This window comes from Somniosus microcephalus, chromosome 15, assembly GCF_052327205.1.
Source record: "Somniosus microcephalus isolate GS21.2 chromosome 15, FLI_Smic_1.0, whole genome shotgun sequence".
Classification (NCBI taxonomy): domain Eukaryota; kingdom Metazoa; phylum Chordata; class Chondrichthyes; order Squaliformes; family Somniosidae; genus Somniosus; species Somniosus microcephalus.
The window spans coordinates 35,504,016-35,520,840 of NC_141001.1; the positions used below are offsets into that span (position 1 = coordinate 35,504,016).

Sequence of the window (16,825 nt, forward strand, 5' to 3'; positions counted from 1 at the left end):
GAGTGGTCGACCGGTCCAGAATACAAAGGGCTGGGGAGCAGTCACCTTTATACTAGGACCTGTGGGAGGAGTCAGTCGAGGCATGTCCAGGCATGTACACAGTGGAAGACAAACAGGAATACAAACAGTGGTTTACCACAGGTGGTTAATAATTGGTTAACAGGTATCATCCATTGGTCACCCCATCACTGGGGCTTGAGTTGGGGGGATGGGCCTGCACTCTCCTCACTGCTGCACTCACCGCTCTCCACCGATTTAGGGACTGGGCTGACGTCGGTAAAAGGCCCTCCCCCGGGGGACCTTGGCCCAGCAGAAGACTTTCTGCAATATGGGTACAAACTTGTACTTTCTCTAAAATTTTCCAATGCACGGCACACACTGAGTGACCGTGATTATTATCACACCGACCAGTCCAAATGGCACTCCTGTTGGTTGGTCACTGGAACAAATGATACTGATACTATCGCTGATGTGTTCCCCGTGAAGTAAAAAGTCTCAAACTCCCAGTGAGTCTCTTGCAAAGTTAATTGGGGAAAAATTTGTGATGGCAGTAAAGTTACCTTTGAGTTAATAGCTGCAACGCTAACTGAGTGAAATTGGGCTGGGGGGCATAGAGATAGGTGGTGCAGTGCTCACCTTCCGTGCAACACCATCCTGATGGTGTTGCTGGAGGGATCCAGGACTAAGTTTCCGTCCAGGTCTGACATTGCAGCTTCCCACAGCCTCTGAGTGAAGCTATGGAGCTCGCAGGGAATTGTGGGCAATGAAGAGGTCTGAGAATTAAAGGGGCCATACACACTGAAGTAACACAAAATAAAATGCATTGAATCAATACATTTTTCAGCTCTTTCTGCCTTTTAAGAAATATTCAATATTTAAAAAGTTCCAAATGTGAATATTCAGCTGTTAAAGCTGAATTCCCTTCCTAACCTCAACAAATGGGAAAACTGCCTCAGCACTAACCTAAATGGCTCAGCAAGCCAGGGCAGGGGCACTGACGGGGTCTCATGTAGCACTCCAGCTTTGTGGAAGGGGTCGACACTGCAAGAGCCCCCCTTTACCTACAGGGGCCAGCAGCCCCTCCAGAAAGAAAGATGTGGGACACTGCCAGCAGTATCACCCCCACCACCTGGTGCCAGTGCCCAAAGAAGCGGTACGACCTCAGACCACTGGTCAAGGTCAGTGAATGCATCTTCAAAAGCCATCTCCTACCAACTGCACCACTAGCCTCTCTCACTGCTCAATGCACAACCCCCAATCACTCACCTACCAACAATCTGCGCCAATGATGAGGCACAGCTCCCATTCCTAGCCTCACCTCACCCATTTGGAGGAGACGGTGCAGACCATTCTTGGCAGGAGCATGGCTGAGCCCCTGGCCAGCAGCGGGGCTGAGGATACAAGATGCAGGTATCCTTGTACGCTCTCCTTCTGGTATGCACTTCGTGCTTTCCCGCCCTCCCTAGGGCACAACTCCACTCTTGTGCCTCCCTCATTTCACACGCCCAAGAAATGCAGCCTGCCCAGCCAGTGGGTCAACAAGAAGAGGCAGCCTGGCTAGCCAGGGGGATCGCAGGCAGATTATTCCATCCTGGATATCCCAGCTACAAAGGGGCTGTCTGGGATGCACCCATCCGTCTGTAGTGACGGTGAAAATAAGACTGAAACATAAAAACATAGATAGAAGATAGGAGCAGGAGTAGGCCGTTTGGCCCCTCGAGCCTGCCCCGCCTTTTAATGAGATCATGGCTGATCATTCAAATTCAGTACCCTGTCCATGCTTTCTCCCCATATCCCTTTAGCCTTAAGAAATATATCTAACTCCTTCTTGAATATATTTAATGAATTGGTCTCAACTGCCTTCTGTGGTAGAGAATTCCACAGGTTCACCACTCTCTGGGTGAAGAAATTCCTCCTTATCTCTGTCCTAAATGGCTTACCCCTTATCTTTAGGCTGTGACCCCTGGTTCTGGACTCCCCTGCCATTGGGAACATCCTTCCTGCATCTAGTCTGTCTCGTCCTGTTAGTTTCAATGAGATCCCCTCTCATTCTTCTAAACTCCAGCGAATATAAGCCCAATCGACCCAATCTCTCCTCATACGTCATTCCTGCCATCCCAGGTATCAGTCTGGTGAATCTTCGCAGCACTCGCTCCATGGGAAGAACATCCTTCCTCAGATAAGTTGACCAAAACTGCATACAATACTCAAGGTGTGGTCTCACTAAGGCCCTGTACAACTGCAGCAAGACATCCTTGCTCCTGTACTCGAACCCTCTCGCTATGAAGGCCAACATACCATTTGCCTTCTTAACCGCCTGCTGCACCTGCATGCTTACCTCCAGCGACTGGTGCACAAGGACACCCAGGTCTCGTTGCACTTCCCCTTCTCCCAATCTATTGCCATTCAGATAATCTGCCTTCCTGTTTTTGCCACCAAAGTGGAGAACCTCGCATTTATCCATATTATACTGCATCTGCCATGCTTCTGCCCAATCACCCAACCTGTCCAAATCATCCGGGAGTTTCTCGGCATCCTCCTCACAGCACACACGCCCACCCAGCTTTGTGTCATCTGCAAACTTGGAGATATTACATCTAGTTCCCTCGTCTAGATCATTAATATATATATTGTGAATAGCTGGGGTCCTAGCACCGATCCCTGCGGCACCACACTAGTCACTGCCTGCCACTCGGAGAAAGACCCGTTTATTCCAACTCTTTGCTTCCTGTCTGCCAACCAGTTCTCTATCCAAGTCAGTACCTTACCCCCAATCCCATGTGCTTTAACTTTACACGCTAATCTCTTATGCGGGACCTTCTCGAAAGCCTTCTGAAAGCCCAAATACACCACATCCACTGGTTCTCCCTTATCTATTCTACCAGTTATATCCTCAAAAAATTCCAGTAGATTAGTCGAGCATGATTTACCTTTTGTAAATCCATGTTGATTTTGTCCGATCCTGTCACTGTTTTCCAAGTGCTCTGCTATTGCATCTTTTATAATGGACTCTAGCATTTTCCCCACTACCGATGTCCGGCTTACAGGTCTGTAATTCCCCGTTTTCTCTCTACCACCTTTTTTGAATAGTGGGGTTACATTAGCTACCCTCCAATCCATGGGAACTGTTCCAGAGTCTATAGAATTTTGGAGCTTGATCAAACTGGACTCATCTAATCTGCGAGCGCAACTTCCAATCAAGCTGAATTTTATTTCTCAACCTCATTGCTGTTGTTTCCAGAAACGCGTGGCATGGAAACACTAGGTTTCTATTTATTTTTATTGTATTTGAAATAGTGTTTGTTGCTTGGTTTTTTGTTACACCAAAGCACAAGCCTGTTAAAGACTTATGGTTATATGCTGGTTCTTTTCAGAAAGAACAGGTGCAGTTTTATCAGTACTTAATCTATCAAGCTTTCCCAAAATGTAAGCTACCAGGTTACTGCCAGCTGGCATTAGCTGTGTTAGTCGCATTGACTCTGCTTGAAGTAGTTCAATTGTAGGTTGGGTTCCTGAATTTCACGAGTGAAAGCACTTGCAAGTTCCAAAGATTGAAATTTGAAGGAGCTTTTTAATGTGCATGTTATTCATGATACAGAGTAAGTGGGAGAAACGGGAGATGGGCTGCTGAGCTTGTCTTGGCACTAGACCCAACACTGGCATTTGAATTGCATTATCTATTTTGCCTGCCAGTGTCTGAAGTGCATTTTACATGAATTCTCTTCTCCAGTCAAGGTTTTGTTTTAACTTAACATTCTCTTCTACCCCAGCTTTCAGTCTCCCTTCACCATGCTCTATTCCCCTGTGTAGGCAACCGCTTCAAGGTCTAACTCTGTGCACCTCCTCCAAGATCTAAGCCTGCACAGATCTGCTGTGAAACACATGAAAACTGCCTGTGCATTACGTTCACAGTTAGCATTTTGGAGCCAATATCCACTTGTCTGCTTTACTAATGAAAGTCAGCGAGCATTCAAAGCTTCTGCACTTAATTGAGGTCACCCCATGTGTCCAATTATAATGGTCCCAATTCTGCTGCCAGCTACACAACTCCTGGCTTCCATCTTATGCTTCTGCTGCTTTGCCCATGGATCGAACTATGCATGCCCTCTAAACAAACACAGATGATGACCAGAAGTGATGCTGAATGACCGCCATCTACTGGTTGACAATAAACATTGTTATAATATACAAAAAGAAAATACTACAGATGCTGAAAATCTGAAATAAGAACAGAAAATGCTGGAGATACTCAGCAGGTCAGGCATCATCTGTGAAGAGAGAAACAGAGTTAACGTTTCAGGGCGATGACCTTTTGTCAGAACTGAAAAAAGCAGGAAATGGAACAGATTTTTAAGCAAGTGTAGGAGCTGGGAAAGGGGGGAGGGGATGAAAGAACAAAAGGGAAGGTCTGTGATAGGATAGGCGGCAGGAGAGATTAAGAGACATTGAGAGATATTCAAGGCGAGAGGAGATGGTAATGGGACAGGTTAAGAAACAAAAGATGGCTCTAGATGAAGTGTAAATTGCGCTGGCAGAATGAAAGACAGCTGCCATGTGGGAGAGAAGAAAAGAAAACACAAACAAAAAAAAAAGTGTGGGGAAAAAAAAGATAGGGGCCGAGGTTATGATCTGAAATTGTTGAACTCTATGTTGAGTCCAGAAGGCTGTAAAGTGCCTAATCGAAAGATGAGGTGCTGTTCCTCGAGCTTACGTTGAGCTTCAGTGGAACAATGTAAGAGGCCCAGAACAGTGAGGTTGGAGTCAGAGTGGAGCGCAGAATTAAAGTGACAGGTGACCGGGAGCTCGGAGTCCCCCTTACGGACTGAACGGAGGTGTTCTGCAAAGCGGTCACCCAATCTGCGTTTGGTCTCCCCAATGTAGAGGAGAGCACATCGTGAGCAGCGAATACAGTATATTAAATTGCAAGAAGTACAAGTAAATCGCTGTTTCACCTGGAAGGGGGGAGGTAAAAGGGCATGTGTTGCTGCATTTGCGCTTGCACGGGAAGGTGCCGGGCGAAAGGGAGGGGGTGTTGGGGGTGATAGAGGAGTGGACGAGGGTGTCACGGAGGGAGCGGCCCCTTCAGAATGCTGAAAGGGGACGTGAGGGGAAGATGTGTTTGGTGGTGGGATCACGCTGGAGGTGGCGGAAATGGCCGTTGAATGTGGAAGCTGGTGAGGGGAAAGGTGAGGACAAGGGGAACCCTATTGTGGTTCCGGGAGGGAGGGGCAGGGGTGAGGGCAGAAGTGCGGGAGATAGAACGGACACGGTCAAGGGGAATCCTTGGTTGAGGAAAAAGGAAGACATGTCGGAAGCACTGGTATGGAAGGTGGCATCGTCAGAACAGATGTGACGGAGAAACTGGGAGAATGGAATAGAGTCCTTACAGGAAGCGGGGTGGGAGGAAGTGTAATCTAGGTAGCTGTGGGAGTCAGTGGGCTTGTAGTGATTGTTTGTCAAATATAGTAATATATGTGGGTAGAACAAATGAAGGAGAGAGACACCATGAGCTGCTTAGTCCATGTGCTTGCTTTACTAGGCCAGAGTGAACTGAACATGCTCATACTAAACCGCGTGACAAACCATGTGATAATACATTACAATTGTCATTACCGGAACCTGAATTGGGAGTTGGGGACTTCCTGATCTCGCGAGATTGGGCATGCCTGCGCCAGTGTGCAGTTGGGTTTGACCTTTGAGCAGCAGCAGATAGGTTGTGGGGACAGTGTTGATGGACACATTGGGTCAGAAGAGTGCCAGAGTGAATGGGAGAGAGGGGCACCTTGAAGGGAGATAAGAACACCAGAATTTGCGAGATGGGGTAGGATCAGTAAATGAGGAGCGTGCCAGCATGAATTGGGAGAAGGGGGAGGAGAAGAGCCAAGAAGAACCTACTACATTGTACCTGTAACACCAATTCAAAATAGCAAAGAACAGGTGCACTGCGGGAAAAATCAATCCAAGTTGCACTAGTTGTAAAAGAAGCCTCACTACAGTACTTGAACTCTGTGGCCCTGAGAGAGGAAATGTTAACCAGTTTTACTGCCACTCAATTGCTAGCCAGTGACTTCTGCTGGAAAGTAGAGGTGTATGGACATTGGGTGAGGATAGGTGCAATAACATCTATGGCTGAGCAGCTTGATGGCCTTTACTATCTGAGCTCACACGCAAAGCATAGACACTTGGGTGAGGTCAGAAAATGGCCACTGCTGTGGAACCATACTCTAGCACGAACTCGTACCTTCTGAAGAGAAGGGAAGATAATTCTAAAGCAATATAGGCAGGTACTGTTTGTGGAGTATACAGTGCTTTTTAAAAAATAAAAAAAAATAAAAATAATAATCATTAAATCTATAGTGTAACGAAGGTCAGGAAAAGGTTTGCAGAAAATAATTTATGAAGACAGAACTGGCTGAAAATCTTATTATTGACCATTTATGTGCCGATACTTCCAATTCCAAGCCCAAAAATTACACAGCAAAAAATTTTAGATGCCAAGCGGATGATAATTTAGGTCTTGTGTCTTACTGGATTGCAGTAGCTTCAAACAGATTCTTGGATGTAATCTTATCCCGGGATTTTTTTTCCACCCAGTAATCGTTCTTGCCATCCTTCCTTAAGCTTTCCTCCTTTACCGTTCTGCTTCCCATTCCCTCGCTGTCAATCCTTGGCTTGGGTGGCAATACTGCGCTGTAAGGAAAGATTTGTGGAAAATGTTAGTAAATATAGTTTCAGTTTGCAACGTGTGATCTATAATTGCTTGTATGCCAGAGGTCACAGAATATCTTAATTTGCCCTTGAAAGTGGGGGTTGCAGAGAGGCAGATATTGACGACTGATGTGACGAAAAGTTGTTTTGTAAACGGCAGTGCCGATTAAAGGGCTTAGAAAATTAGATACCTGTCCACATTTACCTCACCTTATTTATGTACAATTTGCATTAGTACCCAAATATTACAGAAAATATGTCACCCTAATAGGAAGCTGTTTAACTCACCAGTAATCACCTAATGAGGTAAGAATCTGTTATGAGGTGGACTGAAGCTGGCTGCAGTCTTAAAATGCAAAGAATACCACAAGTCCTGGTGTGACATGACGATGGTGCCATAGGTTGGTGGGCTGTGCATGTGCAACAGAGGTGCCTAGTGCAAATTAGGCACTTGTTCCTGAGGAGAGGAGCTGAAGAACCACCACTGGACCCATGCTGCCCATCTCTTTGTGGATAGCAAAGTTGGAGACTAGATAGGTCAATAGTCTGCCTCTTGGCCGGAAAATGACTCCTGTGCAGAGCGAGTGGCAAATAGGAGAAAACGACTTGGGGGAAAAAAAAAATAATAAAATGATGAGGAAGTCGTAATGACACAATGACTACTTAACCAATCTTGGTACTTGAAGGATATCACATGCTTAGGGCTCTCCTTGTGAAGTGATTTATATATATTTTATTGATCGAATTTTACATAGTGGAGAAAGGTTTTATTTGTGCGCCATCTGTAGTGAAATTATTGTGAGAGTGGAGAGCATGTTTTCAATTTCACCATGAAGAGCAATTCGAGGATATCTTCCAATATCTATCATCTGTTGCAGTTGATTGCGTGCGTGACTGTAGGGAAGTGCTGTATAATAGGTATCTTTTAAAATGGAGACAACATGTGTTTTTTTCCTTTACCAAATCTATACTTAAGAGCAAGTTCTAATTCTCTCTCTTATTTCAGGTCTGACTGCCTTATTAAGACAATCCGATCCGATGGCTATTTCGGGATGTATCGAGGTAGGTGTTTTCAAATTTTCTGTTTTCATATTGTTGCATTATTAGTTTGCAGTGCAATTCATATATAGCGAAACATCTTTAACTCCCCATCCCCCTGTGTTTAGCCAAGTCAGTAAGAGATTACTTTGTGTTTTGGCGGACCATTCTCATATCTGTGTTACATTTGAGCTCATGCCCTGTGCCACTGTAGTTGCTTAGAAAATCTTCCGGTTTCTGTCAAGCTGTCAGCAAGGAGCAGAGCAGAAAATCGCAACGTGAGTAGCCCCATGCCACTTCTCATGTTGAGGCCTAGGAACAGGCTGCTGGCCTACTCGCCTTGGTCAGGGGAAGCAGTGAAAGGTTTTTGTAAATTCCCCTCATCTTTTTATTTACTGGTTGATGCAGTTTGTAACCAGGTTCTTAAAGGGAATTCACAAGGCAAAATATTATCTAAAACACCAGCAATTTACAAGCAGTGAGTTGTGTGTGTTTGTCAAAATATCTCTTGTTAAAATAGCATCCTTATGTTCTGCTGCACACAACACTGTAAAACAGCTACTGAATAAACTGGCTGAGGCATTGGAGGGAGCCCCTAAATCCTTTCTTTCTTGTCAGCGATGAAACAGACCTCGTGGAAAGAAAGTTGCATAGAATTTACAGCACAAAAACAGGCCATTCGGCCCAACCGGCCTATGCCAGTGTTTATGCTCAACATGAGCCTCCCCCACTCTCTTTACTTAATTTCACCCTATCAAGATGTCCTTCTATTCCTTCCTCCCTCACGTAGTTATCAAATTCCCCTTAAATGTATTTATGCTGTTCGCCTCAACTACTGCACGTGGCAGCGAGTTCCACATTCTCACTGCTCTGAGTAATGAAGCTTCTCCTCAATTCCATTTAGATTTATTAGTGACTATCTTATATTTATGGCCCCTAGCTTTGAACTCCACCATAAGTGGAAACATCTTTTGAGCTATGCAGCATGGTCTTTGTGCCAGGTTTGACTCCTAACCTGTGTTTGGTTAGTTGCACAGCAGCAAAGTTGCTGCATTTGACTTCAGCATCCCGCTGCAACGGAGAGCAAAAATCAACCAGGGTTCTCGATCTTGAATGATATCCAGCGATCCCTGCTGGAAAGGGCATGCATGTGACTTTGGGTAAGAATAGCATTGGGCTCGGCTGCTTTGCCTCCCGCAGCTAAAGGGATATGAGGAGAAAGCAGGGACATGGTACTGAATTTGGATGGTCAGCCATGATCTCAGTAAATGGCGGAGCAGGCTCGAGGGACCGAATGGCCTACTCCTGCTCCTATCTTTTCTGTTTCTATGAATAGGTGGTCAGCACTGACCGTCTTGTCTGGGGTCACACATGAAGAATAACCACAGTGTCAAGATGCTGGATGTGTGTTGGAACAGTATCCTAGTAACCTGTGGAACTCTTATCTCCGCAATGGCTAGCCTCTTCGGCAGAGGCAAGTCTGGAAGGAAAAAATGAGAAAACAAAGACGTCAAAAAAATTGAGTTGGTGTTTCATGCCTGTCTGTGATAGAGGTTCTGAGCTCCTTGCATTAAAGAGTAGAGCATCCTTCTGGGGTGTAATTTGGGTAGGAATGATGTGATACAAAAGATCCAGTTAATTTTTCTTGCAGAACTGTTTCTGCCCTACACTTTTCATTGACATAAATTAACTAATCTGTGTGAGTTTTCTTGCCTATGCATAGCAGGCTGCCTGAGGGAATGCTCGCATAGCTGACAGGAAGTTTAAAACATTACAGCATGCCATTCTCATTTGCGTACCAAGGGAATGGGATTGAAATTTTAATATTCCAGCAAACTGGAGGGTTCTTGCCCACACATACCTGAATTCACAGATGCTGCACTGGAATGCATTCTGGATGAAGGGAGGACAAAGAGGGCTGTATTCGAGGGCACCTCCTCCAGAAAATAGTGGTCTAAAACACGCGGCAGGAGTTCATTGATGGCGTGAATGCTGTCAACAACGCCCAGAGGACCTGGGTCCAAATGAAGATGAAATGCAGCCCTCAAGGAAGCTGCCACAGTAAGGCTACCCAAGTGTATCTTTGCTAAGTAGCTGCCCCAGTAGACGTGCCACCAAATGTTTCCTGATTTATCTATTACTCTTTTACTGCTGTGACTGTGACCATGGTGCATTATCCATCATCGACCTCTCTGATTGATAGTATTTGGCGTGGCCTCCTCCAACGCTTCTCCACCGATGTCCCGCTCAGTAGGACTGCTCTCGCTCCAGTCCACACGTGTTGCAATCATGACCCTGGCATCTCCAACAGTGGCTTCTCTCGCAGCTCTTAAAACATTGCCTCTGGACTCCCCTAGGTTCTATTGGCCCAGTCTCTTCCTCATCTACATGCTGCCATTTGACTATCATCCAAAGACATGGTGTCAGATTCCACATGTATGCTGATGAAACAAAGCTCCACCCCTCCAAGCCTCTAAGTTGACAGACTGCTTCTCCGACATCCAGTCTACGATAAACTGCAATTTCCTTCAGCTAAATGTTGGGAAGACCAAAAACGATCATCTTTAGCCCCTGCCAAAATCTCCATACCCTTACCATCGACTTCATCCTCCTCTCTGGCTACTGGACCAGACTGTTCGAAACCGTTTCATTGTATTAAATCCCAAGCTGAGTTTCTGACCCCATATCTTCTCCAACACATAGACTGCCTACATTCAGCTCTGTAACATCGCCTGCCTCCATCCCTATCTCAGTCCATTTGCTGCTGAAACCCTCGTTCATTTCTTTTGTCACCTGCAGACTCTACTATTCTAATGCTCTTCTTACCAGCCCCCCAACCTCTACCCTCCATAAACTTCAACTCGTCCAAAACTCTTCTGCCCGTGTCCTATTCTGCATTAAGTTCTGCTCACACATCTCCCCTGTCCTTGCCGACCTACCTTAGCTCCTGGTTCCCCAAGTCACACATTTAAAGTTTTCATCCCTCTATTTAAATCACTTCATGGCCTCATGCCTCCCTTTCCCTGTAGTCTCCTTCAGCACTGCAACACATTCCCCCACCCCCACCCCCAGTACACACACTTCCTATGATTCTGGCCTCCTGTGCATCCTCCCTTTCCCTTCACCGCACCATTGATGGCCATACCTTCATCCATCTAGGCTTCACGCTCTGGAATTCCCTCTTGAAACCCCTCTCCACCTCCTACTCCTCCTTTAAAACCCTCTGTGTAACCCACTTCTTTGACCAAGGTTTTGGTTACCCCTCCTAATATCTCACCAACCATTTTATTTATTACATCTCTGAAACATTCTGGGATGTTTTTCCATGCTAAATGCACTACATAAATTCAAGTTGCTGCTGCTGCTGTCCCGTGCCAATAATTCAGATAAGTTTCCAACTTTGAATGTTTATCATGGATGGCCTTGCTACAGCAGGGCACAAATAAAAGCTGCAACTTGCAACTGAAACTGTTGTCACATTGAAATCTTAGAAGGATTCTTAGAATCTATGTTAAGTTCTTCAAACACAGCCTAGCTTCTACACACGGTGGGCTGCATGATGGGCACTTGTGTGTCACAATATGTACTCTTAAAATTTGCATCAACTCAAGATGACTGCTCTGCTTACAGAGCAAGATGGAACATAACAGAAGCGAGCAGATTTGTATTGGAAGAATGCCTTGAAATTTCAAGTTCTTGACTCCCTTGGAAGGGCCATGTTGGATAACATAAGCTATGAGAACATTGCAGGAATGGGGAATAGTGAAGTTGCAAGTCTGCACCAATCTCGGGCTAGTGCTCATTATGCCTTCTGCGCTCAATGGCACACATCAGAGCACAAAGCCATTGTACATAGTATGTTGCCGTGTGAGGACTACGTTAATGGCTTGCTTGCAATATATGCTCCTTTGCTATTTTCTTATAGACCTGGATGAACAGCCAGTTAACAGTCACAGTAACCAGGAACAAACCAGCACCTCATAGCATCCTGCATCATTTCAGAACACCTGCCCCAAGCACTAGCCCAGCTACAGCCACCCTGGAAGATTCATATTATGGGTCTAAGGGGGTAGCACCGAATTGCATTGCATGCGTAAGGAGGAGCAAGTGGTGGTAGCAGAGGACGAGCAGGAACTTGGTAGCTCTAGAGCCAGCTCGATTCCTTTCTCAGCTGCACTGCTTAGGGATTTGGACCCCTCAAGGCCTGCTTATGAAAGGAGAGTGCTGTCTGAGTAAGATCGTCTACAGAAATCACTTGAGACTGTCTGTTAAATACCCTGCAAGATATGGCGAGGAGTGCAGAGGAGTTCATTAGCGGCATCTCTACAGTCCTTCAGCAAGACTTTTCTAGACTGTAGTCTATCATGGTACCTGAGCCAACTCCATTGGAATCTGCAGCTGAGCCCCTAGTGACGTAGATCTCGAGCACAGTGGGAGTGTTTGTCTTGAATGCCCATGCTGCTGCTATAGAGGCCTTGGGCTCCAGTCTTGTTTGTGGCTTCACCATGTTGGAGGATCAGACTGAAAGAACCATTGGGTACCAGTGAGGCTTGTGGATCCTTGGCTCAAAGCCTGCTTCTATGCATGTCAATGAACATGCTGAGGGAATGCCCAGCATCAGATACATGGCTGAAGTAGGCACGGATGGGGCTGCGAGCTCTCAGGACAATGCCTGTTCACCTGTGCAAGTGGCAGTGTATGTGACTCATAGAAAAGTTCTGAAAAGTAACAGACTTGGTATTGACGTCAGCATGCTGGGATGGATTGACTTGTGGCTGCATGATCGGAGGTGGGGGTCTCTCTGAAGGGGAAGTATTCTGGATTGAGGAGTGTGGTGAGTGGAGATTTGCAGGACTTAGTGTTGGGATGAGTGTTTTTCAACATTTTCATAAATGATCTGTAAAAGGGTATCGGTGGCTTCATCTCAAACTTTAGATGGCACAAAATAGGAGTGTTTAATGCAGTGGAGGATGGGGCATTACAGAATAAATGGGGAAATACTGACAAGTTGAATCTGGGAATCATAATAGATAGAGCCCTCAAAACACCAAACCAATGTCTGTCCTGTTGTCAACAAAGCGAACAGGATGTTAAGTTGCATGAAAAGAAAAATGGAGTGTAGATTAAAGGAAGTAATCCTACCTCTGCACTGAGCCTTATCTAGTGTATTGTGTGTAGTTCTGGGAATCAACTATAGAAATGATGTAGCTGTGCTTCAATAGGTACAGAGAAGAGTTACTAAGATGATGAGGGGGTGGCGGGGAGCTAAAGAATAAAGCATGAGAGTCGGGCCAAAGAACTGGGACTCTTCTCATTGGAGAGGAGAATACTGAGGGGAGAAATTAATAAGGATATAGAGGTTTAGCTAGGTCTATTTGAATTGGAACAAGACAGGATCCATTCAGGCATTGTGCAAGGAAACATTAATTGGAGGGTGGTCAATGTGTAGAATAGCTTGCCAAGGGAGGTTGTAGGGGTAAGTAGCTTAGATTTTCAAGGTAAATTTGAACACGTATCTTGAAGGGAAACACATTATCAGATGTGTCTGCTAAGCAGACGAAGATGATAAATATGGACCCATAGCCTCTTCCGGCTGTGAGATTTTCTGTGTTGCTATGTGACAGGAAGTAGGCAGGACCAGCCAGCCAAAGCATCGGCAAGTGTGTCTGAATCAGTTGCAGGGTTGTCTCATGAACCAGCACAAGGAGGTGCAGAGACACCTGAATTCTAAGTGGTTCCCACTGAAACCCTGCCGCTAATAAGCACACTTATTCCTTCAACTAAAGAGTCATTTAGAAGTTGTTACAGTTTAAGAATTGAAACACTAGCATTAGGAGGAAGCACTGTAGCAAAATACTTCAACTTGCCACAAAATAGCGGAATAAATTGGTTGCATTGTATTTGAACTTCCAGATATTTATTTCTGATTGAGTGGAAGAAGATAGCTGCACAACAAAGGATGGGAATTGATGTTAGTTGAGGAAAGATAGAGGGCAGAGTTGTAGAAAGTACGTTGAATTACTTTCTTCTTTAAAGGGGCAGCTCAGACACTTAGCTGAAAGTCCCTTGGACGAGCTTCCTGCCTGCATTTCTGTTTCTGCAACTACATCCTCATCGTCAGCTTCTGCGAGCTGCTCTTGCCATGACTCTGGATTTCTCTCCTTTTCCTCCACCTTTGGGTTAGGCCTCTCTGCGTTTGTTTGTGGCTGTCACAAGAATGTCATTAGCCAGGGCTGAAGAGGGTAGCCATAGTCTCAAAAGAAGGCATTCTTCCAGTTTGCCTTTGTCTTCAAGTAAATCTGACAGATTATTATCTGCAAATGAAAGTACAGTATCATGATTGCTGCCTAGGAAGGGGGCATTGACCAGCACGATATAAAGTTGGCTGTCACTGAAATTGTTCCTGTGGGCTGTGGAAATCTTCCAAAAGGTTTGGCTGACCACTTCGGTGCCATCAGTGATACCCTGTACTTTTGAAAATCTAGCAATGTGATAAAATTGGGCCACAGTGTCATTCTGCTGTTAATGTTCAGTGGGAACGTTTATGCAATTGTTGGCCCTCCTGAATAATGTGTCAGTCACCCATATATCTGTGGATTAAAAATTGTCTGACACTGCAGATGTCTCCTGTGCAAGCCTGGATGAGGCAAAGACATAACAGTAGAATCCAGTGGTGATCTTGACTGCTATGCATAGTGCTGTCACTATGGTGGAGATTAACTGCAGGTCTCCTTGAAGCAGATGGCTCAGCAATGCAACTATCTCCCTGCTGAACCAGAACCTGTGGAGGCAACCCCTCTTCATTATTGCTACATAGTTTTGTGTGGGCCTTCTGAAATGATTAGTAGCAAAATAAATAGTGTGATCAGTCTTCTTTGTGCCATCTGATATCCTTGGCATTCCCATTTGTTGCTCTTCATACTCTGAAATCCTGTAAAAAGGAAGCACTGAAAGCAATCCTCAAAACTTGCCATGGATTTAAGAGCACACAGGAATGAATAGTCCAGTTTTAAAGCATCACATCTCAACTAGTGAGAAAATTACAGGACTGGGCAAGATAACAAACATTTCAATGGATCGCCCATTATCAAGTCATTTGCATTAAATTTCATTGGGAAATGAAGCTCTCACACATTATGTGCAAATGACAGAAGCCAGTCTTCAGCCAATTCGATTCACTCACGCGATATCAAGAAACGGCTGAGCGCACTGGATACAGCAAAGGCTATGGGCCCCGACAACATCCCAGTTGTAGTGCTGAAGATTTGTGCTCCAGAACTAGCTGCGCCTCAAGCTAAGCTGTTCCAGTACAGCTACAACACTGGCATCTACACACTGCCATAAACTGAAAACTGCCCAACTATGCCCTGTCCACAAAAAGCAGGACAAATCCCATCTGGCCAATTACCGCCCCAGCAGTCTACTCTCAATCATCAGCAAAGTGATGGAAAGTGTCATCGACAATGCTACCAAGTGGCACTTACATACCAATAACCTGCTCACTGATGCCCAGTTTGGGTTCCGCCAGGACCCCTCAGCTCCAGACCTCATTACAGCCTTGGTCCAAACATGGACAAAGGAGCTGCATTCCAGAGGTGAGGCGAGAGTGACTGCCCTTGACATCAAAGCAGCATTTGACCGAGTGTGGTATCAAGGAGCCCTAGTAGAATTGAAGTCAATGGGAATCGGGGGTGGGGGCGGGTGGGGGCGGAAACTCTCCACTGGCTGGAGTCACACTTAGCACAAAGGAAGACGGTTGTGGTTGTTGGAGTTCAATCACCTCAGCCCCAGGGCATTGCTGCAGGAGTTCCTCAGGGCAGTGTCCTAGGTCCAACCATCTTCAGCTGCTACATCAATGACCTTTCCCTCATCATAGGGTTAGAGGTGGGGATGTTCACTGATTGCACGGCGTTCAGTTCTATCTACAACTGCTCAGATAATAAAGCTGTCCGTGCCCACAAGCAACAAGACCCGGAGGACATTCAGGCTTGGGCTGATAAGTGGCAAATAACATTCGCGCCACGGAAGTGCCAGGGAATGACCATCTCCAACAAGAGAGAGTCTAACCACCACCCCTTGGCATTCAACGGGATGCCTGGCCTAGGATACTGCTCTGAAGAACACCACCTGCGATGTCCTGGGGCTGAGATGATTGGCCTCCAGCAACTACATCCATCTTCCTTTGTGCTAGGTATGACTCCAGCCAGTGGAGAGTTTTTCCCCGATTCCCATTGACTTCAGTTTTACTAGGGCTCCTTGATGCCACACCGAATTACCCTCTGGATTACCATCACTGAATCCCCCACCATCAACATCCTGGGGGTCACCATTGACCAGAAACTTAACTGGACCAGCCATATAAATACTGTGGCTACAAGAGCAGGTCAGAGGCTGGGTATTCTGCGGCGACTGTCTCCCCTTCTGACTCCCCAAAGCCTTATAATCACCTAAAGGGCACAAGTCAGGAGTGTGATGGAATACTCTCCACTTACCTGGATGAGTGCAGCTCCAACAACACTCAAGAAGCTTGACTATCCAGGACAAAGCAGCCCGCTTGATTGGCAACTCCCTCCGCCACCGGTGTACCGTGGCTGCAGTGTGTACCATCTACAAGAAGCACTGCAGCAACTCGCCAAGGCTTCTTCGGCAGCACCTTCCAAACCCGTGACCTCTTCCACCTAGAAGGACAAAGGCAGCAGGCGCATGGGCATACCACCACCTCCAAGTTCCCCTCCAAGTCACGCACCATCCTGACTTGGCAATAGAACACCGTTCCTTTATAGTCACTGGGTCAAACTCCTGGAACTCCCTCCCTAACAGCACTGTGGGAGTACCTTCACCACACGGACTGCAGCGGTTCAAGAAGGCGGTTCGCCACCACCTTCTCGAGGGCAATAAACAGGGATGGGCAACAAAGGTTGGCCTTGCCAGCGATGCCCACATCCCATGAATGAATTTAAAAAAAAAAAAAAAAATAAGCAGGCAACTGGTTGACTCTTAATGCAACTGGGACAGCAAAATTGTGCATTTTGTAGAGCGGATAGAAATTTTCTGGTTCCTGCTCACAGAGCTGCTACTG

The 16,825-nt window shown here is 45.9% G+C and overlaps 1 protein-coding gene across 2 annotated transcripts in view; it reads left to right on the forward strand.

The window, feature by feature from the left end:
• The window catches only part of slc25a22a (solute carrier family 25 member 22a), a 146,519-nt gene that overhangs the window by 67,148 nt on the left and 62,546 nt on the right, over positions 1-16,825 (forward strand). For both annotated transcript variants that reach the window (XM_086007645.1, XM_086007646.1), the window contains exon 4: positions 7,715-7,770. In XM_086007645.1, coding sequence (XP_085863771.1) covers positions 7,715-7,770 — 56 coding nt within the window. The remainder of the gene's footprint in view (positions 1-7,714; positions 7,771-16,825) is intronic.